We start from the raw sequence: 17,887 nt of genomic DNA, 5'->3' as shown, positions 1-17,887 counted from the left end.
CAGTCAGACTGAGGCTGGGTCAATGTTTGGGCTCCGATGGTAAAGATGTGTCTACAGTGTGGGAGACGTGGGTTCAATCCCTGTGTTGGGAAGATCCCGTGGAGGGGAGTGTGGCAACCCAGTCTAGTATTCTTTCCTGGAGAATCTCCATGGACAGAGGAGCCTGGTGGGCTACAGTCATGGGGTCACAAAGAGTTGGACATAACTGAGTGACTAAACACAGCATAGCACAGATCAAAGTTTAAGAAGCAGAGGGAAGGAAAGAAGCTTACCTAAAGTTCAATTTACAAGCAGTTTTATTCTGATGGGTCAGTGGGGACAAGCAGTTCAGCTAAGTTATTCATGGACAAAAGATGGGAATTTGTGGGGTCTGTATCTGGCCTTGTTCCCAGGTAGGCAAGAGAGCATCAGATGGGCTCAAATCTGATTGTGGACAGGGAATTGTCTTTTACGGCTCTCATTTGTGACATCTCGTGTCTTTCTTAATTATTGAGCTTTGGTTTTGTTTTGTCCTGTTCTGGTAGAGAATAGTGATTAAGAATGACACTAAAAATTCAGCCAAGCTTTTATAAATGTGGTGAGAAGGGAACATAGACTTCTTTCTGCTTTACACCAGGTCTTCAACAAGGACAAGAAGAAACTAGAACACATACATTTTTATGAATTCATGTTTAATATAATATGCCTTTTGTTGGGTCTTATTTTTGCACAACTGACTATAGTTTTCCTGTTAGATTATAGATGAGATCCTGAAGATTAATGAAGACACCAGAGTACATGGCCTTGCCCTTCAGATCGCTGAGACCTCATTTAGCAACAAAATCCTCAATGCTTTGAAACCAGAAAAAGATGTGGATGGGTAAGAACATATAAAAGAAAACAATCCACTCATTGCTAGATTTTTTACGGTGCATTTTTTAAAACTCTGCTCTTTCAACTATGTCAGTAATTAAGATTTGAAAGGAATAATTTTAAATATTTCAGGAGTTGGAGGGCCTGTTAAATTCTGCTTAAGAAAGTGCATGTTTGGGAAAATACCCTTGCCCTTTTGTAGTGCTTATGTGCCATTTGGGAATTAACCAGTCATATTCATTTGAGAAGGTCCTATCTGACTTACAGAGTCCTTAGCCTGCTCTCCTCTTGAAATAACTTTTCCTTGATAATTCTACCAGACTAGAGAAAAAGCCTAGATACCTGCTTCACCAGCAATAGAGTATTCTTCCTCAGTTCCAGGCCAGTAGAGAAAAACAAAGCAAGCCCTTACTTTCATAATGCAGGGTTTTGTTTGAAGGGAAAAACTGTGAATAGCAGGTGCCTTGATATTGGTCTTGGATGTGTGTCATGTCATGACATAAGCTTCAAGGGACAAGGAATACTACCCACGCATATGGGAGTTCCTAATGTTTCCTAAAAGTTGAAAACCTCATTCTCCTCCGTGGAAACAAGAGATTTATGTACTGTGACCTAAAAGAACCTACTTAGCATTGCAGGGTGGTAAGCAGATTTATAATATTATTCTCGTGGGGGCTGGATTGAATGGATGACCACCTCACTGACACATCCAGATTCTGCCATCATCCAGGCCTTCTGTTGGGACTTAGGGCAGGCTCAAACAGGGAGTAAAGTTGTCATGAAAATCTCTGATCCTGTAGCAGACAAACCATAAAGACAGAAGAAGCTCTAATTAGTTAGGAAACATCCAGAACCTCAAGATATCAAGGTGTAGTTTTCAATCTTTCATAAAAAGAGGAGTATGACACCTTTCCCAAGTATCCTCATTTTGTTACTAACCTGTATTGAGAGCATCAGTTTAAGCTAAATAGTTAGGGACTGTTTTGTCCTGGATTTGACAAGAAAGGACTCAAGACATTGAAAGAACATGGTTCCTCCTTTTTCCCCTTGATTTCTGCAAGAGATGAGTACTGATGTTGAGTGGCAGTCAGACCTTGAATCCAAGTCTTGTGAGGTCACTCCCCGATTTCTAGGATTGATTCTGGACTTTGATATTGATGGAGATGTAACTTCCTTCAGGGTAAAGTAGGCTTGGCTTCAGGACCATGGCGATGCACACATCCAGGGCCACGCTTCTGCATAGTCCACTGAGATGAGCTCCCTGGAGCTGTGCAGTGAAGCCCTGCGTGGCTTCAAGCTGCAGATGGGCTGGCCAAGCAAAATCAGAACACCCGTAGGGACCACATTAGTGTTACCTGAAGGGCCTTTCTGAGAAGCTGATGGCCTCTATTCCTGTCTGCTCTTTATTTTATATTTGTTTTTCTTGCCCACTCTTTGATTTCTATTTAATTTAATATATCCTATCTGTCAACAAAAATTCAGTGAACTATCAAGTTAAAAAAGGAATAAAAGAGAATTTTATTTGAGCCAAATCAAGGATTATAACCCAGCAAGCAGATTCTCAGGAGGCTCTGAGAACTGTTCCTCTGTTAGAAGTCAGAGATAGTCATACAGTCATATAGATAGAAGTCAGATGGTCATATGGATAGAAGTCAATCATACACATTGTCGAGAGAAAGGATAACACATCACAATGACGCACTGATGCCTTACGTAAAATTCACTAAGGATAGAGTCCCAATGAGGAGAAAGTGAAAGTGTTAGTCGTTCAGTCGTGTCTGACTCTTTGTGACCCTGTGGGATGTAGCCCACCAGGCTCCTCTGGCCGTGGAATTCTCCAGGCAAGAATACTGGAGTGGGTTGCCATGCCCTTCTCCAGAGGATCTTCCTGGGCCAAGGATTGAACCTGGGTCTCCTGCATTGCAGGCAGATTTTTTCCATCTGAGCCACCAGTGAAGCCCCATAGTCCAGATAAACCCCCCAAGTCACCATGACCCCCTACAGAGCTGGAAAGAACGCTGTTCTTTTAAGAAGTTACATCGCTAGTGTCAGAATTTTTAAAAAAATTATCTTTTCGGTTGAGCAGGCAGTCTTGTCTTTGAGGACCTCTGGTTAATGTGTCATGCAGGTGCACGCTGCAGGGCTGGGAGGGAGGGTGGAGGCCGAAACAAGTACAGAGAGAATTTTATAGTTATTTTTTTCTTGTCCTGCTTTAAAAGATAAACTTCTTTTCGTTATATCAAATATTGACTTGGCTGTTATTTGGGATTAATACATGTGCTTTACAGATGAGTGGGTTTGGGCCAAGTTTTAACTCACTTGTTCCCTTGTGTTTGGATTCAGATTAACGGATGTCAACCTGGGGAAGCTGGTCCGAGGAGATGCCCATGAGTGTTTTATTTCACCTGTGGCCAGAGCTGTAATTGAACTTCTTGAAAAGTCAGGTATAATTCTCCTTAAGAAATGTTCTGTGTTTTTTGGTATTGACTTGAGTTTTAGTAAAGATTTGTTTCTGGAAGATTCTTACTGAAACACCGAAGTGATATTCAGTGTCAGCTTTTTTTGTTTCTCATCAGAAACGTGTGACTATGGCAGATTTTTCTAAGAAGATTATTATAATTTTAAAGAGAAATTGGTAAAGGTAAATGATTAACCTTGTTAAATGTTAAGTAACACATTAACACATTACGTGTTAAACATTTTCTCAGCCTCTCTCATGAAACTCTCAAAACAGCCACCGTGAAAGACGTTTCAAGTTCCAACTCCTTAAATCTGTCAATGTGTAGATCTAGATAAGATTTATATTTAAGGCTTAAATGACTGTTAGATATAGACTGTTAGATATATAGTTTAAATGACTGTTAGATATGGTTTACGGTATAGAAACCTAGATTAAGATTTATCAGTGAATAGTATCACTTTCAGTATCAGTATTTAATTTCCGTCTTTCTCTCCTTTTATGTCAGTGACATAGAAATGAGTAATTTCTTAGTTATCACATTTAACAAGTAAATTATTGCTGAGTCTTTCCTATATTTAAGGACTTTATAACTGAATACATAAAACTTTAACAAACTAAATTTTTCTTTGCACTAGCTTGACTGAAAAAGAGACCAGTGTCCCTCCCCTATACCCAAACATGCAATGGGTAAACAAAAATTCTAAAATATATACCAAAGCTTTGTTAGAAGACTAACTTTCAAGATACACCTTTAGGGCAACAGTCATTAGCCTCAAATCTCTGAGATAACCCAAATAGATAGTGTCTTTCTATCACATGAATAATTAGGATGATGATTCTGCATCACCCCACCATAAAATTTGCACAGAAAGAATAAACTACTGCTTATAGTCATTGTAAGTCTGGTGCCCAGAGGGCCAAGTTTTAAAAGGCTAATTTTGGAGCCAGTGAAGCTGATGGTGCTGTTTTCAATGGGGGGTCCTGCAGTGGCTGCGAACAGCAGCCTCCTGGGTAGTGTCTGAAGCCTGTTGCCTGTGTGGTTTGCCCTAAGTGACCTTGAAGTGAAAGTGTCAGTCACTCAGTCCTGTCTGACTCTTCGTGACCCTGTGGACTGTAGCCTGCTGGGCTGCTCTGTCCATAGGATTCTCCAGGCAAGAATACTGGAGTGGATTGCCATTTCAAGAGAGCCCTTTCCAGGGGACATTCATGTCTGACGTGCCGTCCTCAGTCTAGGCTCCAGACCGGGCTGCGTGGTGCCTTTGGAAAGCGCCAGGGTGCGATGGCCAGCGTCCACATTGGCCAGGTCATAATGTCCATCTGCACCAAGCTGCAGAACAAGGAGCAGGTGAAGTTCAAGTTCCCTGGTTGCTAGAAGATCCACAGAAGTGGGGATTTACTAAGTTTAATGTGGATGAAATTGAAAACTTGGTGGTGGAAAAGCAGCTTGTCCCAGAGAGCTGTGGGGTCGAATATGTCCCTATTCCCAGCCCTCTGGACAAATGGTGGGCCCTGCGCTCCTGAGAGCCCAAACACTGTCCCCTCCTTAACACCCACTGGTAAATCCTACTTTAAAGGCTTTTTTTCCCCTTGCATAAAAGCTGTATGGGACGAAGACTTTGATGTTTTGATTATAATACTGAATTTTCATTTGGTGGGTAGGTGTCAGCTTAGATGGAAAGAAGATCTTGGTAATAGGAGCCCATGGGTCTTTGGAAGCCACCCTACAATGTCTGTTCCAGAGAAAAGGGTCCATGACAATGAGCTCGCAGTGGAAAACACCTCAGCTTCAAGGCAAGGTAAGCATCTTTCATGTTGGAAACGTATCTTCAAATGCTTATATGAGAAAAGGAGGACTGGACATGCACAGATCAAGCGTTTTAATATAAGAGATTAGAGAAAGAACAGCAGAAAAATCTCAAAGGATGAAAGCAAAGAAAAGAGATTTCTATTGCAAAGCCAAAATTAGTTCTTGGAAAAGTCTAGTAATATAGACACATCACTAGCCAAAATGATTGAGACAAAAAAAGAACACCAGCAATGATAGGAATGAACAAGGATACATAAACACAGAAGCAAAAACTATTTTTTAAAAAAGGTGAGTATGAGCAACTTTATGCTGATAAATCTGAAAACTTGTAAAAATGGATTCACATAAAATTGAATAGTATATAACGATGAAGACGTTGAATCAGTCTAGCAGACAAAAGTCAAACAAGCAGACAAAAAGACAACAGTTTTATAAATGAGCTACCACAGTCAAAAAAAAAAACCAGATAGGAGAAGACAACATTTCGAAACTCATGAGTTCCCAATGCAGACAAGATGCTAATGGACAATTACAGGCCGATTTCACCTGTGAACATAGATGAAGTTACCACTGGCAAAATAGAAAATAAAATCCAGGTTGAGGTTATCATGAGATTGTAAAGAGGGTTAACATCTATCAAAATGTCTTAATGTAATTCATTACATTATCAGATTAAAATCTATACTTTCACCATAGTAGACCCAGAAAAGTTATTAGATAAATCCTAATATTCATTATGAGATTTTTCTAAAAAGTCATCTTAGACTAGGAATTTAAAGAAATTCTTTAATCAGATAAAATGTCTGTAAAAACTGAGAGTGAAAATATCATTTAGCAGTGAAATATGAAAAACTTTTGGGGGGGGACTGCCCTGCACAGCTTGTTATTAATAGTTCTTAGTTCTCTGACCAGAGGTCAAAACCAGCAGTGGAAGCAATAAGTCCTAACAACTGAACCACCAGAGAATTCCCTAGAAACATTTCTTTTTTTAATTAGGAAAGACAAGGGTGCCTGTTATCAGCACTCCTCATTGGCATTGTGTGGGAATTCCTAGACAATGCAGTAATATGAAAAAAGAAAAGAAAAAGATTGGAAAAAGAAAACACAAAATGTTATCAATCCTGAGTAATAAACTTATGTAAAAAGTACAGAAGACTCTATCAAGATAGCAGAATTACTTCACACATATTAAAAAAAACCCAGATATCAGAATTACTAAGAGTTCTTCTGGGTTCTTGGATATAAGATCAACAGGCAAAAGCTTATTGCATTTCTAAGCACCACCCCCCACAGTTATAAAGTTAATTTTTAAAGAAATACAACATATGATAACAATGAGAGTATAAGGTACCTAGGAATATATTTAACAAAAGTTTTTTCTGGCCTTTTAAAAGAAATCGTATAATTTTTATAAATGCCATTAAGAAGACCCAGTTAAAAGCAGAGATACCATTTCATGGATTAGAAAACTCACTCTCTTAAGGATATTGATACTGATTCTCTCCCAAATTAATCTCTACATTTGAATCAAAATCCTGACATAATATTATTGCGTAGAATTTGCCAAATTGATTCTAAAATTTACATGGGAGAACAGGACAAAAACAGACAATTTTGAAGAAGCATAGGGCTACAAATAGCAATAAGAATTTTTTTAAATTATTCATTGGAATAAGGCAAGTTGCAGAAGGATGTATTTCATCTAACCCCATTTGTGTAAGATTTAAAGTCAATACCATGTATACATTTTTAGAGCTTCACACATATAAAGGAAAAGAATAAGGGAATGAGCAGAAACTGAACCAATTCAGGACAATCATGATGGGACAAACATGTGGATGTAGATGGAGAAGACATTAGGGGACCTTCGCTTGTGTTGGTCATACCTTTTCTTAAACCGTGCAATGGACAGGGTATCCAGGTGTAAAAGAATTGTCATTCACTGAAATAGTTTGAAATAGTTTCTTAAAGTTTTTTAAATAGTTTCATAAAGTTTTTAATTTCAAAAACTGACTATGAATTTCACAAATGTCAAACAAAGTGATTTTACATTAAAAGTGCATTAAGCACAATAAATTACCAAAATCTGAAAATACCTGTTCCTCACTTTGCAATGTGAGGATGGAGACTAGCAAGCTGTAGTCCTGTCCTGGGGACCAAGGCAAATGGACTGAGATTTGTAATGTTTGAATGGCAAGTGGATTTGTTATACCTTGTTCTTTCTTGTTTGGAAACAGTCCTGGAACATGATCTTGCAATTACTATGTGATTTTTTTAGTGGTCACCACATGGTGGCAGGCTATTCAAGAAAATTCAGGGACAGTGTTTTGTACTCTGAAGCCCAGAATTTTGGGTTGGGACTCTTAGTGGAAGAGGACAGTAAACTTGCCCTGAACTGAACAGCTGTGACGAAAAAGAGAAAAATGCCTTCATTGGCAATTCAGTGTTTTCACAGCTGTCACAGATAGTTTTGCTAGTTGTATCTGTATTTTGGAAAAACAAAGATATCTTTCAAAGTACTTTTTTATTATGGAAATAAATCACCTTGACTCTTTGGATAAAGCTCATTCTAACTTTGAGAACCATTACTCTCTTGAGAATCTAGAAATTGGGCAACATTCTGATTTCCCTGTATCTATGGAGATTCTCTTTAAAAGCTGACATTGCACGGACTTTTTTTTTTTTTTTACCTTAAGCCCTTGGTACTTATAGCAGTACCACTGTGAATCTTAGAGACTGGCAACTTTCATTGCTTTTATTGCTTCAACTTTATAGCCAAAAATATGGCAAGAAAGATTACAGGCTTTTCATCGTTTTTGTTTAGTCGGTAAGTCTTGTCTTACTCTTTGTGACCCTGTGTACCATAGCAAGCTAGGCTTCCCTATGTCCTGGAGCTTGCTTAAACTCATATCCACTGAGTCTGTGATGCCATCCAACTGTCTCATCCTCTGTCACCCTCTTCTCCTTTTGCCCTTAATCGTTCCCAGCATCAGGGTCTTTTCCAGTGACTCACTTCTACATATCAGGTGGCCAAAGTATTGGAGCTTCAGCTTCAGCATCAGTCCTTCCAATGAATATTAAGGGTTGATTTCCTTTAGGATTGACTGGTTTTATCTCCTTGCAGTCCAAGGGACTCTCCAACGCCACAGTTCAACAGCATGCATTCTTCAGCGCTCAGCCTTCTTTATGGTTCAACTGTCATAGCCGTACATGACTACTGGAAAAACCATAGCTTTAACTATACAGACCTTTGTCAACAAAGTAATGTCCCTGCTTTTTAATACTCAGTCTAAGAATAGCTTTTATTCCAAGGAGCAAGCGTCTTTTATTTTCGTGGCTGCAGTTAACTGTCCACAGTGCCTTTGGAGCCAAGAAAATAAACTCTGCCATTGTTTCCACTTTTTCCCTTTCTATATGCCATGAAATGATGTGACTGGATGCCGTGATCTTAGTTTTTTGAGCATTGAGTTCTCAGCTAGCTTTTTCACTCTCCTCATCAAGAGGCTCTTTAGTTCCTCTTCACTTTCTACCATTAGGGTGGTGTCATCTGCATATCTGAGGTTGTTATTTCTCCTGGCTGTCTTGATTCCAGCTTGTGGTTCATCCAGCCTGGCTTTTCACATGATGTACTCTGCATAGAAGTTAAATAAGCCAGGTGACAATATACGCCTCGATGTATTCTGTTCCCAGTTTTGAACCAGTCCGTTGTTCCATGTCTGGTTCTAACTGTTGCTTTTTGACCTGCATACAGGTTTCGCAGGAGGCAGGTAAGTGGTCTGGTATTCTTTTGAAGAATTTTCCATACTTTGTTGTGATCCACACAGTCCAAGGCTTTAGCGTAGTCAGTGAAGCAGAAATAGAGGGTTTTCTGGCATTCTCTTACTTTTTCTGTGATCCAGTAGACGTTGGCAATTTGATCTCTGCCAAAGCTTCCTCTGACTTTTCTAAATCCAGCTTCTACATCTAGAAGCTCTTGGTTCATGTACTGCTGAAACCTAGCTTGAAGGATTTTGAGACCTTGCTAGTATCTGAGATGAGCACAGTTATATGGTAGTTTGAACACTCTTTGCCCTTCTTTGGGATTAGAATGAAAACTGACCTTTTCCAGTCTGCTGAGCTTTCCCATAATTGTCCTTAACTTTGTGTGGCCCCCTCTACATGATCCACTTACACATAACAGGCTCCCCTCCCACCACGAATAAAGGCTGTCTCTTTCCTTTCTTTGTGCTAGCAGCTAGCACTGCACTGTCGCTCACCTCCACCTCCCGCTGGTATACCTCCATGCTTCTGCCTGACATCTGACTTTTCACTATTCCTATATTTCGGACTCCCTTGGTGGCTCAGATAGTAACGAATCCACCTGCAATGAGGGAGACCTGGGTTCCATCCATAGGTTGGGAGGATCCCCTAGAAAAGGGAATGGCTACCCACTCCAGTATTCTGGCCTGGAGGATTCCATGGACAGAGGAGCCTGGCAGACTACAGTCCATGGGGTAGCAAAGAGTCAGACACAACTGAGTGACTTTGATTTCACTTCATTCATTCCTATATTTTATTTCTAAAACACAGGCCATTGCCAGGCCTAGATTCAGAGGGTCATCGGGCCCTCGGCAGACCATGGTGATAGCAACTGATAACGGTGCAAAGAATATTCAGACACAGATTAGTGTCCTGGGAGACCTGGATGGGACAGGCTGTGTCCACCCTTATCGCACACCTCGAAAGCCTTCACTGAAAAACACTGAAAGTATACGTTTAACAGTAGATTGGTGTTTGTTTTTTAATGCCATCAACAATGTATTTTAAGATTATAGTGCATTGTAAGTACATTTAAAAATGGCCCATTTAACTTCTCATTATGAACAGTGACAAGTATCAGAGGGAGAAAAGAGCAAGCAAAGGATTATGGCTGTGAGGTCACGTGATGTTATCTTTGAAAAGCATTTCTTTCCTGCCTGTTTATCCCTGACATGGGACAGGACACCCTGTTGGCCATCTGGTGAGGCATTTCGGAAACCAGAGGGGTGAGGGTTTTAGGGATAAGGTGGTGACTGTTACACTGGATCCCCGTATACCACCTCCAAATCTACATGTAGCCTTCCAAATTTGGGATGACCTCGAAGCAGTCATGACCTGCTGCAACCAGTAGGAGCTGTCTTTGGAACACTTGGGATAACATCTATGTTCTCAGGAAGCAGTTTAACAGGCTTTGGTACTAACAGCTCTGGATTCAAGCCTTCGATGTTGTTTAACTTCGCTGAGCCTGTCTCCTCATGTGTAGAATGGGGATCTTAATACTCCCTGCCTCTCAGGGCTGCTGTGGGAATTCAGTGATCCCGCCGGTTTGCTTAGCGTAGGACTTGGCACCTGTTAACATCCCCAGTAATAGCTTGGCTGTGGCGGATGGTGAGTCAGGAAGGTCACTGGCAAGTTTCACCATACAGATGTGCAGTTGATCCTTGATGTGGAAATGGAAAGGCCAGTGGGTCAATCGCTTGTAAGGAGGTAATAAAAATATAGGACCCAAGGTTCCTTATTTGAAGCCTGGCACACATGCTTCCAATGTATGGCTGGGTATAAGGAGAGTCTGTCTGTCTGTGAGGTCTCCCAACAATACATGGAGGCCGAGGAAACCAAGTCAAAAACAAAACTAAGAGACAGTTTCCCCGAGAGAGTGTGTCCAGCTTTGGCCAGTCCAGGCCCGCCATCTGGTCCTCAACTCCGCGGCTGTGGACCTCTTCCTTCCCTGATGCCTGTGTCCTCTCAGAAGCCACTTCACATCAGGTCACGTCTCCTGGGAATTCCTGGTTTACCGATCACTCTTTCTAGGAATAGTATTCGTTCCTGCGATTTTGAGGGATACTTACATCTAGTTAGTTAAATAGAGATGGATTTCATCTCTATCAACAACCTGACAGTCTAAGGATAGTCTGAATGCCGTTGTTGTTCAGTCGCTCAGTTATGTCTGACTCTGCAACCCCATGGACTGCAGCATGCCAGGCTTCCCTATCCTTCACTATCTCCTAGAGTTTGCTCAAACTCATGTCTGTTGAATCAGTGATGCCATCCAATCATCTCATCCTCTGTTGCCCCCTTCTTCTCTTGCTCTCCATCTTTCCCAGCCTCAGGGTCTTTTCCAGTGAGTCAGCTCTGCACATCAGGTGGCCAAAGTATTGGAAGGTCAGTTTCAGCATCAGTCGTTTCAGTGAATATTCAGGGTTGACTTCCTTTAAGATGGACTGGTTTGATCTCCTTGCTTTGCATACTGATTACATATAAAACTTTTGTGGACCCAGAACATGAGGGGTTGAGATTTGCCTTTTTAGAGCACTACACAAAACAGAGTGGGCTTCTGTATCTGGAAGCTATAGTTTATGCCTGAGTGTATCATTGACAATTAAGAATAAGTTTTCTGCTTCATTCTAGAGCATCACTCTTGGGTTTTGAGATGCATTCTGCATTTACACGGTGGGAGGAGAGGAATGTCTGGGCATTGGTCCAGATTACCCGCACTCTATAGAGCATCAGCTGTTGGTGAGCTAAAGCATTGGGTATGACATTTTTGGTTTGAGCTAAGGAATTGCCCTCCTTCCTGCACCCAGACGTAGGCCTTTTACTCAGCTCCTCAGGACCCTGGAGTGAAATGACACCCGGATGTAGGAGAGGACAGCCATCTGCCCAGTGAGAATTGGCCTACATTTAGAGATGCCCTCTTTCTCACCCCAGGGAGTTCACCCTGATGCTAGAAGGAAATGTTCTGTATTGAGTATTTGTGAGACAGAGTGGTTCCTCTCTCCAGGATAGGGAGGCTGGCTGGCACCTCAGGGCTGTGCTCTCCACCCTCCACACACACGCACACGCACACACACACACACACATACACACACACACACACACACACACCCGTATGCTCCGCTGTGCTCTCCACCCTCCACACACACACACACGCACATGCACACACACACACGCACACACACACCCATATGCTCCGCTGTGCTCTCCACACACACACACACACACACACACACACGCACACACACACACGCACATACACACACAGACACACAGACACACACACACACACACACACACACACACCCGTATGCTCCGCTGGCTGAAAAGCCTCTTCTGACACAGCTGGAGGAGGATGGCAAAACGGCCTCCAGCTGCAATGAATCGGGTCAGCCCCAGCTGTGTGTATAAGAAATAACCCAGAAAGAAGAGAGCCGTTTTATTTTGTTTTTCTCAGAGTATCTTGTTTCTCCTTCTGAGCAGATTGTCAAAACTAGCCCTAACAGGAAAGGGAAAAATATAGGTCTTTCACACTTGAAGGATCAAAGTAGGCCAAGCTTTTTGAGCAAAAGTTAATTTTTCAGAGTCATTTTCCACTTTAAATTCAGTACATTGCATGCCTTACAAAAGGCTTTAAAAAGTGAATTGTGAAATTCTAAATATATGTGTATTATACATAGGAGAGCTTGAAAAAATACCCTTTTCCCAAGATTAGTGGGGAAACGTTAGCTTTTAAACTGGACTAGATTAGCCATTTACATGAGTGCTTTTTCTTTTTTCTATACCTTTTTTTTAAATACAACTTTTAATGCATTTGTCTTAAATCAGGTAGGAAATTACAACTGTAGTTTCAAACCAAAAATACAAGAATGCTGGCTTTTCTGGAAATCTGTATTTCCTCACACAGCTTGGAGTTAACTAACTAGTATCTCTCCACTTCTTGTAGAGCAGGTCTGATGGCAGTGAACTCCTACTTTTTTAATATGCAAATGTTTAACATGCAAATTTCCCCTTTTTTTTTTTTTTCTTTTTTTGGCTACACTTCATGGCATGTGGGAATCTTAGTTCCCCAACCAGAAATGGAACCCCTGCTCCTTGTAGTGGAATCGTAACCACTGGATCACCAGGGAAGTCCCCCTCTGTTTTTTTTTTTTTGAAGTTCAGGTTTGCTGGATATAGAATTCTCAGTTGACAGGTCTTTTTTTCTTCCAGCACTTTAAACCAGTAACATATGGTAATGGCAGTAAGGACATCGAATAACCTTTGAGTTAGGGGTTATAGTGAACCACGATTGTCCTTCACTGATGTTACCTTTTTGATTCTGCAGCCGTTCTATTAGGCTGGACTCCTACTCTTCCCATATCACAGATAGGAAACTGAGGCTCAGAGAAGTAAAGAGACTGAGCAAATATATTTAATTTTAAAACATTAGCAGTGGCAGTGCAACCAGCACTTTTAGCCGTTATCTCATGTCAGTTCTTATTCCAGATAGTCGCAAAACCCAGTCTTTAAAAGGACCTTCCAAGTTTAATATTTATTTAAATACCCCACAGCATAAGGGAACTTCATTCCCCAACCAGCAATCAGACCTGTGTGCCCCCTGTTTTGGAAGTACAGAGTCTTAACCACTGGACCACCAGAGAAATCTCCTAATGTCTGATAATCTTTGAAACCCCAAAGTATCCAACAGCGTGGGCTGGGGAACATCAGAGGGACCAAGGTCCAAGACATTTGACTTGGGTTGAGTTCACTGTTTTTTTATCCCCACTCTTACTAATCCCACAGATACCTTCCTAAGAAAAAGAAGCCATTTCTTGCCTGAGCTTTGAGCTTGTCACCACCCCTGCAGGCTCACTGTCCAGGGGGAATGTGTCTACCCTTCCAAGAGGGCAGAGTGGGGGCCACCCTGGGCAGTTGTGTGGATTCGCAGTCCAGCCTCATTGATGTGAGTCCCTCCCCTGACCCTAGCCCTGTGTAATGGGTGAGTGGAGGAGATACCACTGACCCCAGGGCGCCCCAGATCTTGTGCCAGGTAAATACTGAGGCTATTGAGTAAAGTGTGATGAAGTGACCTGGATAATGTAGGCCCCTGAATTTCTCTGTTTTCACTATTAATGGATTGAAAAACACCTTTGGATGTCAGCTCCCTTTCTTCTCTTGCTTCTGCCTGATCATTGCGTTACTTATTAACACCAGAGAAGAAGGTGAATAGAACTTTTGAAAAGCCCCCAAATCAGCCCATTTATATTTATCAGTGTTGAGAAAAGGATCAGTGAGAGAATCTATTGAAACTTGGCATGAGATCCGGAGGGGGCGTGTAAAGCCTCAGATGGTTCAAGGCATGTATTGCACAAAAGGACAAGGGCTCCAGGCTGTGTCTCTGCAGGGAACAGGCCAGTGGCTTCACCTCCTGTCCACCTGTGGGTCGTCTTTGCTTGCATGTCCACACCATCAGCAGAGCCTGGCTCCATGTTTAACTCTTCCAGCGTAAATGCTTCCTAAGGGTGTAGAATTAGAATACTCCAATGGGGAGGTCTCTGCATAGTCTATGAGTCTTCCCAAGTGGCACTAGTGGTAAAGAACCTACCTGCCAGTGCAAGAGATTTAAGAGACTTGGGTTCGACCCCTGGGTTGGGAAGATCCCCTGGAGGAGGACATGGCAACCCACTCCAGTATTCTTGCCTGGAGAATCCCATGGACAGAGGAGCCCCGAGGGCCACAGTCTATAGAGTCGCAAAAAGTAGGACACAATTGAGGCGACTTAGCACGCACACATGCAGTTAGTCTATAAGGATAGAACACCTTATGTTTGTGTACAGATTTCATTTTTCAAAGCCTTTTCATGTATTTTTTTATTAGCGTTACACCCTGAAAGTAAGGTATTATGTGCAGTGCCTTGACCCTGGTCATCTGATGACAAGAGCATAGCCTGGACTTGAATCCAGGTTTTGAAACCCCCACTGCTGGCTCTTCCCTCTGCACCTCAGTTCCTCTCTATCAAGTGCAGTTTCTTATTCCTGCCCCCTCCCCCCCTTTTTTTTCTCTTTTAAGTGCAGTTTCTTCACTTCTCAGAGGAGGCAGCTGAGCAGAGAGTTACTCCAGGGAAGTGGCATGCATGAATCAGTTAATGTGCATCCCAAGGTTCAGAATCAGAAAGCACAAGTGTGGCAGGAAATGCAATGCTGAATTACCCACTGTTAATGCATCAGTTTGCATTAACAACACAGGATAAGCATAGATCACAAGGCTCTTCTGCCTCTGAATCAAGGCTCACTTCCTGTGGATCTCGGAACCATAACTTGATCTCTTACACAGTTTTGTGCTACCTGCTTCTGTGTCCCTATCATATTAGATTATCTTTCATCACAAATACATGCACACAGGTGTGAGCACACACTCTCTCTTTCTCAGCCTTACTTTTTAGTTTTATTTCTTTCTAGGGTGTGAGAAAGGGAATTTTTCTGGATGAATCGTTCAAAGTATGTCCACTGCTGGATTTGAGGTTGCGTTTTCCTTTTATCACCCATCATAACTTATGTGAGAATCAAGTAAACTTGAAGAGGGATTAACTGCCTTTTCTATCATTTGGGACACAACTGACTGTCTTTGATACTCTCTTCTCTAAGTATGTTAAATGATAAGGTAAGACATGCATTTTTTGAGAAAAAGGAAGGTTATTTATTAACCCTTTGGGGTTTGACCCCAGGGTCAGGAAGATCCCCTGGAGGCGAAAATGGCAACCCACTCCAGTGTTCTTGCCAGGGAAATCCCATAGATAAAGGAGCCTGGTAGGCTACAGTCCATGGGGTTGCAAAGGGTTGATCAGGATTGAGCCCGCAAGCACACAGCTGCTCACTGGCTCAGTGACATCTCCATAGGGACGGAACACACTGGACTCAAAGGGCAGATTTTGCCCAGGCATAGTTGCTTATGCCCACTTCTATAATAAAGTCACTGAAGGGTTGCTAATTGCTTTTAGCTTGCTTAGCCATTGGGCATCATTTGGAACTGGTCGACAACACCCTTTCCCCTTAGGCTGCTTGAGACAACCCAGTCCTCCTCCCCTGACTCCTGGGTTAGGAAGACCAGTCATGGCCAGAGTCATGTCATTTCTTCCTCTTCCTGGCCAGAGTCATGTCATTTCTTCCTCTTCCCTTGTCATTTAAGATGAGTTCTGAGGGATGCCTTAGACACCTTTTTCTTCCCGTTCTCCCTGTTTCCCTCCGAGATCTTATCCAAGCCTCAGCATTTAGCTATATCTCTGATGCTGGCAAATCCCACCCTGCGTCCCCATCCTCCTTTCCTTTCTCGGTTCTAGGCATCCTGTTTCCTACAGAGGTGTCCTCTGCCTGCTGCTTGTCGCATGCTTTCCCTCTCAGCTCCCCCAACCCTTCTCAATCCATTCTCCAGTGTCGTCGTCCTAAAAGACAAGCTGATGGAGCAAGGGCAGCCCGGAAAGCCCAGTCTGACAGCTGCTTATCTGTTATCAAGAAAAGGCCAGCAAATCCAGGAACTCAGCCTTTACTGAAAGAAAATGACTTTTCATAAAAAAGAAAAACACCTCACTCTCATTAGGATTTTGCCTTGAGACAGCCACAGGGCCTCCAGGCCCCGTGAGATTTCACAGACACCCTCTGTCATCACAGAGCACTGTGAAGACTCTTGTGCAGAACATGTGATCTCTAAAGCCTCTCAACCGGCTCGCACTAACCGCAGAGTGTCCCAGTTCATTGAAAGTGAAAGAACAAGGGCCAGATCCCCGCCCACCTTCCCTCCCTGGGGAGCCTTCCTGCCCTGGGGACCCCACCCTGTACTTGACTGTGACAGCTGCCGGGCCATTGCAAGGGGACTGCCGGATGTCACACATTAGCCGGTTGTGTAAGTATTGTACCAACTGTATGGGCAAAATACGTAGAAATAGAGTGTTTCTTTTCCATAATTCAGTGGTTTGTCCTGCCCCTTCATCAGGAAGACCCTAACTCTCAAATCTTGTAGCCCGGGATCTTTATTTTCTGATCCTCAGCAGCCTCAGTGTCTGCCCCAAGTGGAGATGGCAGGTGAATGAGTACATTCACTGAAATCCTGGGTCTCTTTCATTCTCTCCAATCAGTGTAAATTCAGGAGCGTGTCATTGGCTGGAGAGAGCCCCAGCTGATTTTTTCAAAAGTGATGTTCTTCATTTTGATTGTTTACAGAACTCTGTCCATAACATTTGCAGGATGTAGAAGCAGGTTTGTTAGGTCTCAGGTAGTTCAATCATGATTCTTCTTTTAAAACCTATCCCAGCTTTCTGTATGCATACAAACACCATACCTGAGGTTCATATATGTCCTTTCAAAATCGTTGATAGCAGAAGATAAATTCCTGTCTGCTGGCCAGGAATGTGAGGCTGTCTTTCCTGTAGTTTCCATTTTAAAAATGCATTTCCTTTGCTAAGTACGAAACTATGGTGTTCCTTATAACATTGTGAGTTCTCTCTGTCCTATCTGTCCTCTATCTCCTCCTCCGTATTCTGAGACTTCTCACCCCTACTCCCACCCCCCAAAAAGAAAAACTTCAAGAAAAATAGTTTTCATGGTATCTAAACCCTCTAGCATTCCCACATGCTCCACACTAAATGCCTGCATATCTGTGTCTGGCGATTGTTTTAACATTTGGTCTTCCGCCTGGGGAGTGGGCGGTACACTCTAAGCTGCTTCCACTCAGGCCTCAGCAGAGAAGGCAATATTTTGTTATGAGTAAAGTTTCAAGCCAGGCTTTGGCCAAGGTCCTTCCCATTAGGGAGGAAGAAAGTAGAAACAGCCAGTGAGATGATAATTCTCCTTGAATTGTAGCTCATTAGAAAAAAACCTTGCCTGGGCCTCTGTGGCTTATTTATTGATGTAAGCATCTAGCACTTTTCCTTTCCAGAAAGAATTAGCATCTCCATTGCAATCATGACTGTGGGAGGAGATTTTTGTCTTTTCTCTGGGGAT

The 17,887-nt window shown here is 42.3% G+C and overlaps 1 protein-coding gene and 1 non-coding gene across 5 annotated transcripts in view; both read left to right on the top strand.

The window, feature by feature from the left end:
* MTHFD1L (methylenetetrahydrofolate dehydrogenase (NADP+ dependent) 1 like) overlaps nucleotides 1-17,887 on the top strand; it is a 176,222-nt gene that overhangs the window by 9,177 nt on the left and 149,158 nt on the right. For all 4 annotated transcript variants that reach the window (XM_070461630.1, XM_070461631.1, XM_020895877.2 and 1 more), the window contains exons 5-7: nucleotides 735-859; nucleotides 3,196-3,296; nucleotides 4,973-5,109. In XM_070461630.1, coding sequence (XP_070317731.1) covers nucleotides 735-859; nucleotides 3,196-3,296; nucleotides 4,973-5,109 — 363 coding nt within the window. The remainder of the gene's footprint in view (nucleotides 1-734; nucleotides 860-3,195; nucleotides 3,297-4,972; nucleotides 5,110-17,887) is intronic.
* On the top strand, nucleotides 4,252-4,381 carry LOC139033076 (small nucleolar RNA SNORA70). The gene has a single exon (XR_011485711.1). It is a non-coding gene; the product is annotated as a small nucleolar RNA SNORA70 (small nucleolar RNA).

The sequence above is a fragment of the Odocoileus virginianus genome, chromosome 34 (genome assembly GCF_023699985.2).
Source record: "Odocoileus virginianus isolate 20LAN1187 ecotype Illinois chromosome 34, Ovbor_1.2, whole genome shotgun sequence".
NCBI classification, from domain to species: Eukaryota; Metazoa; Chordata; class Mammalia; order Artiodactyla; family Cervidae; genus Odocoileus; species Odocoileus virginianus.
Note: the sequence above shows the minus strand (reverse complement) of the source record. Positions and strands in the feature narration are given on the sequence as shown.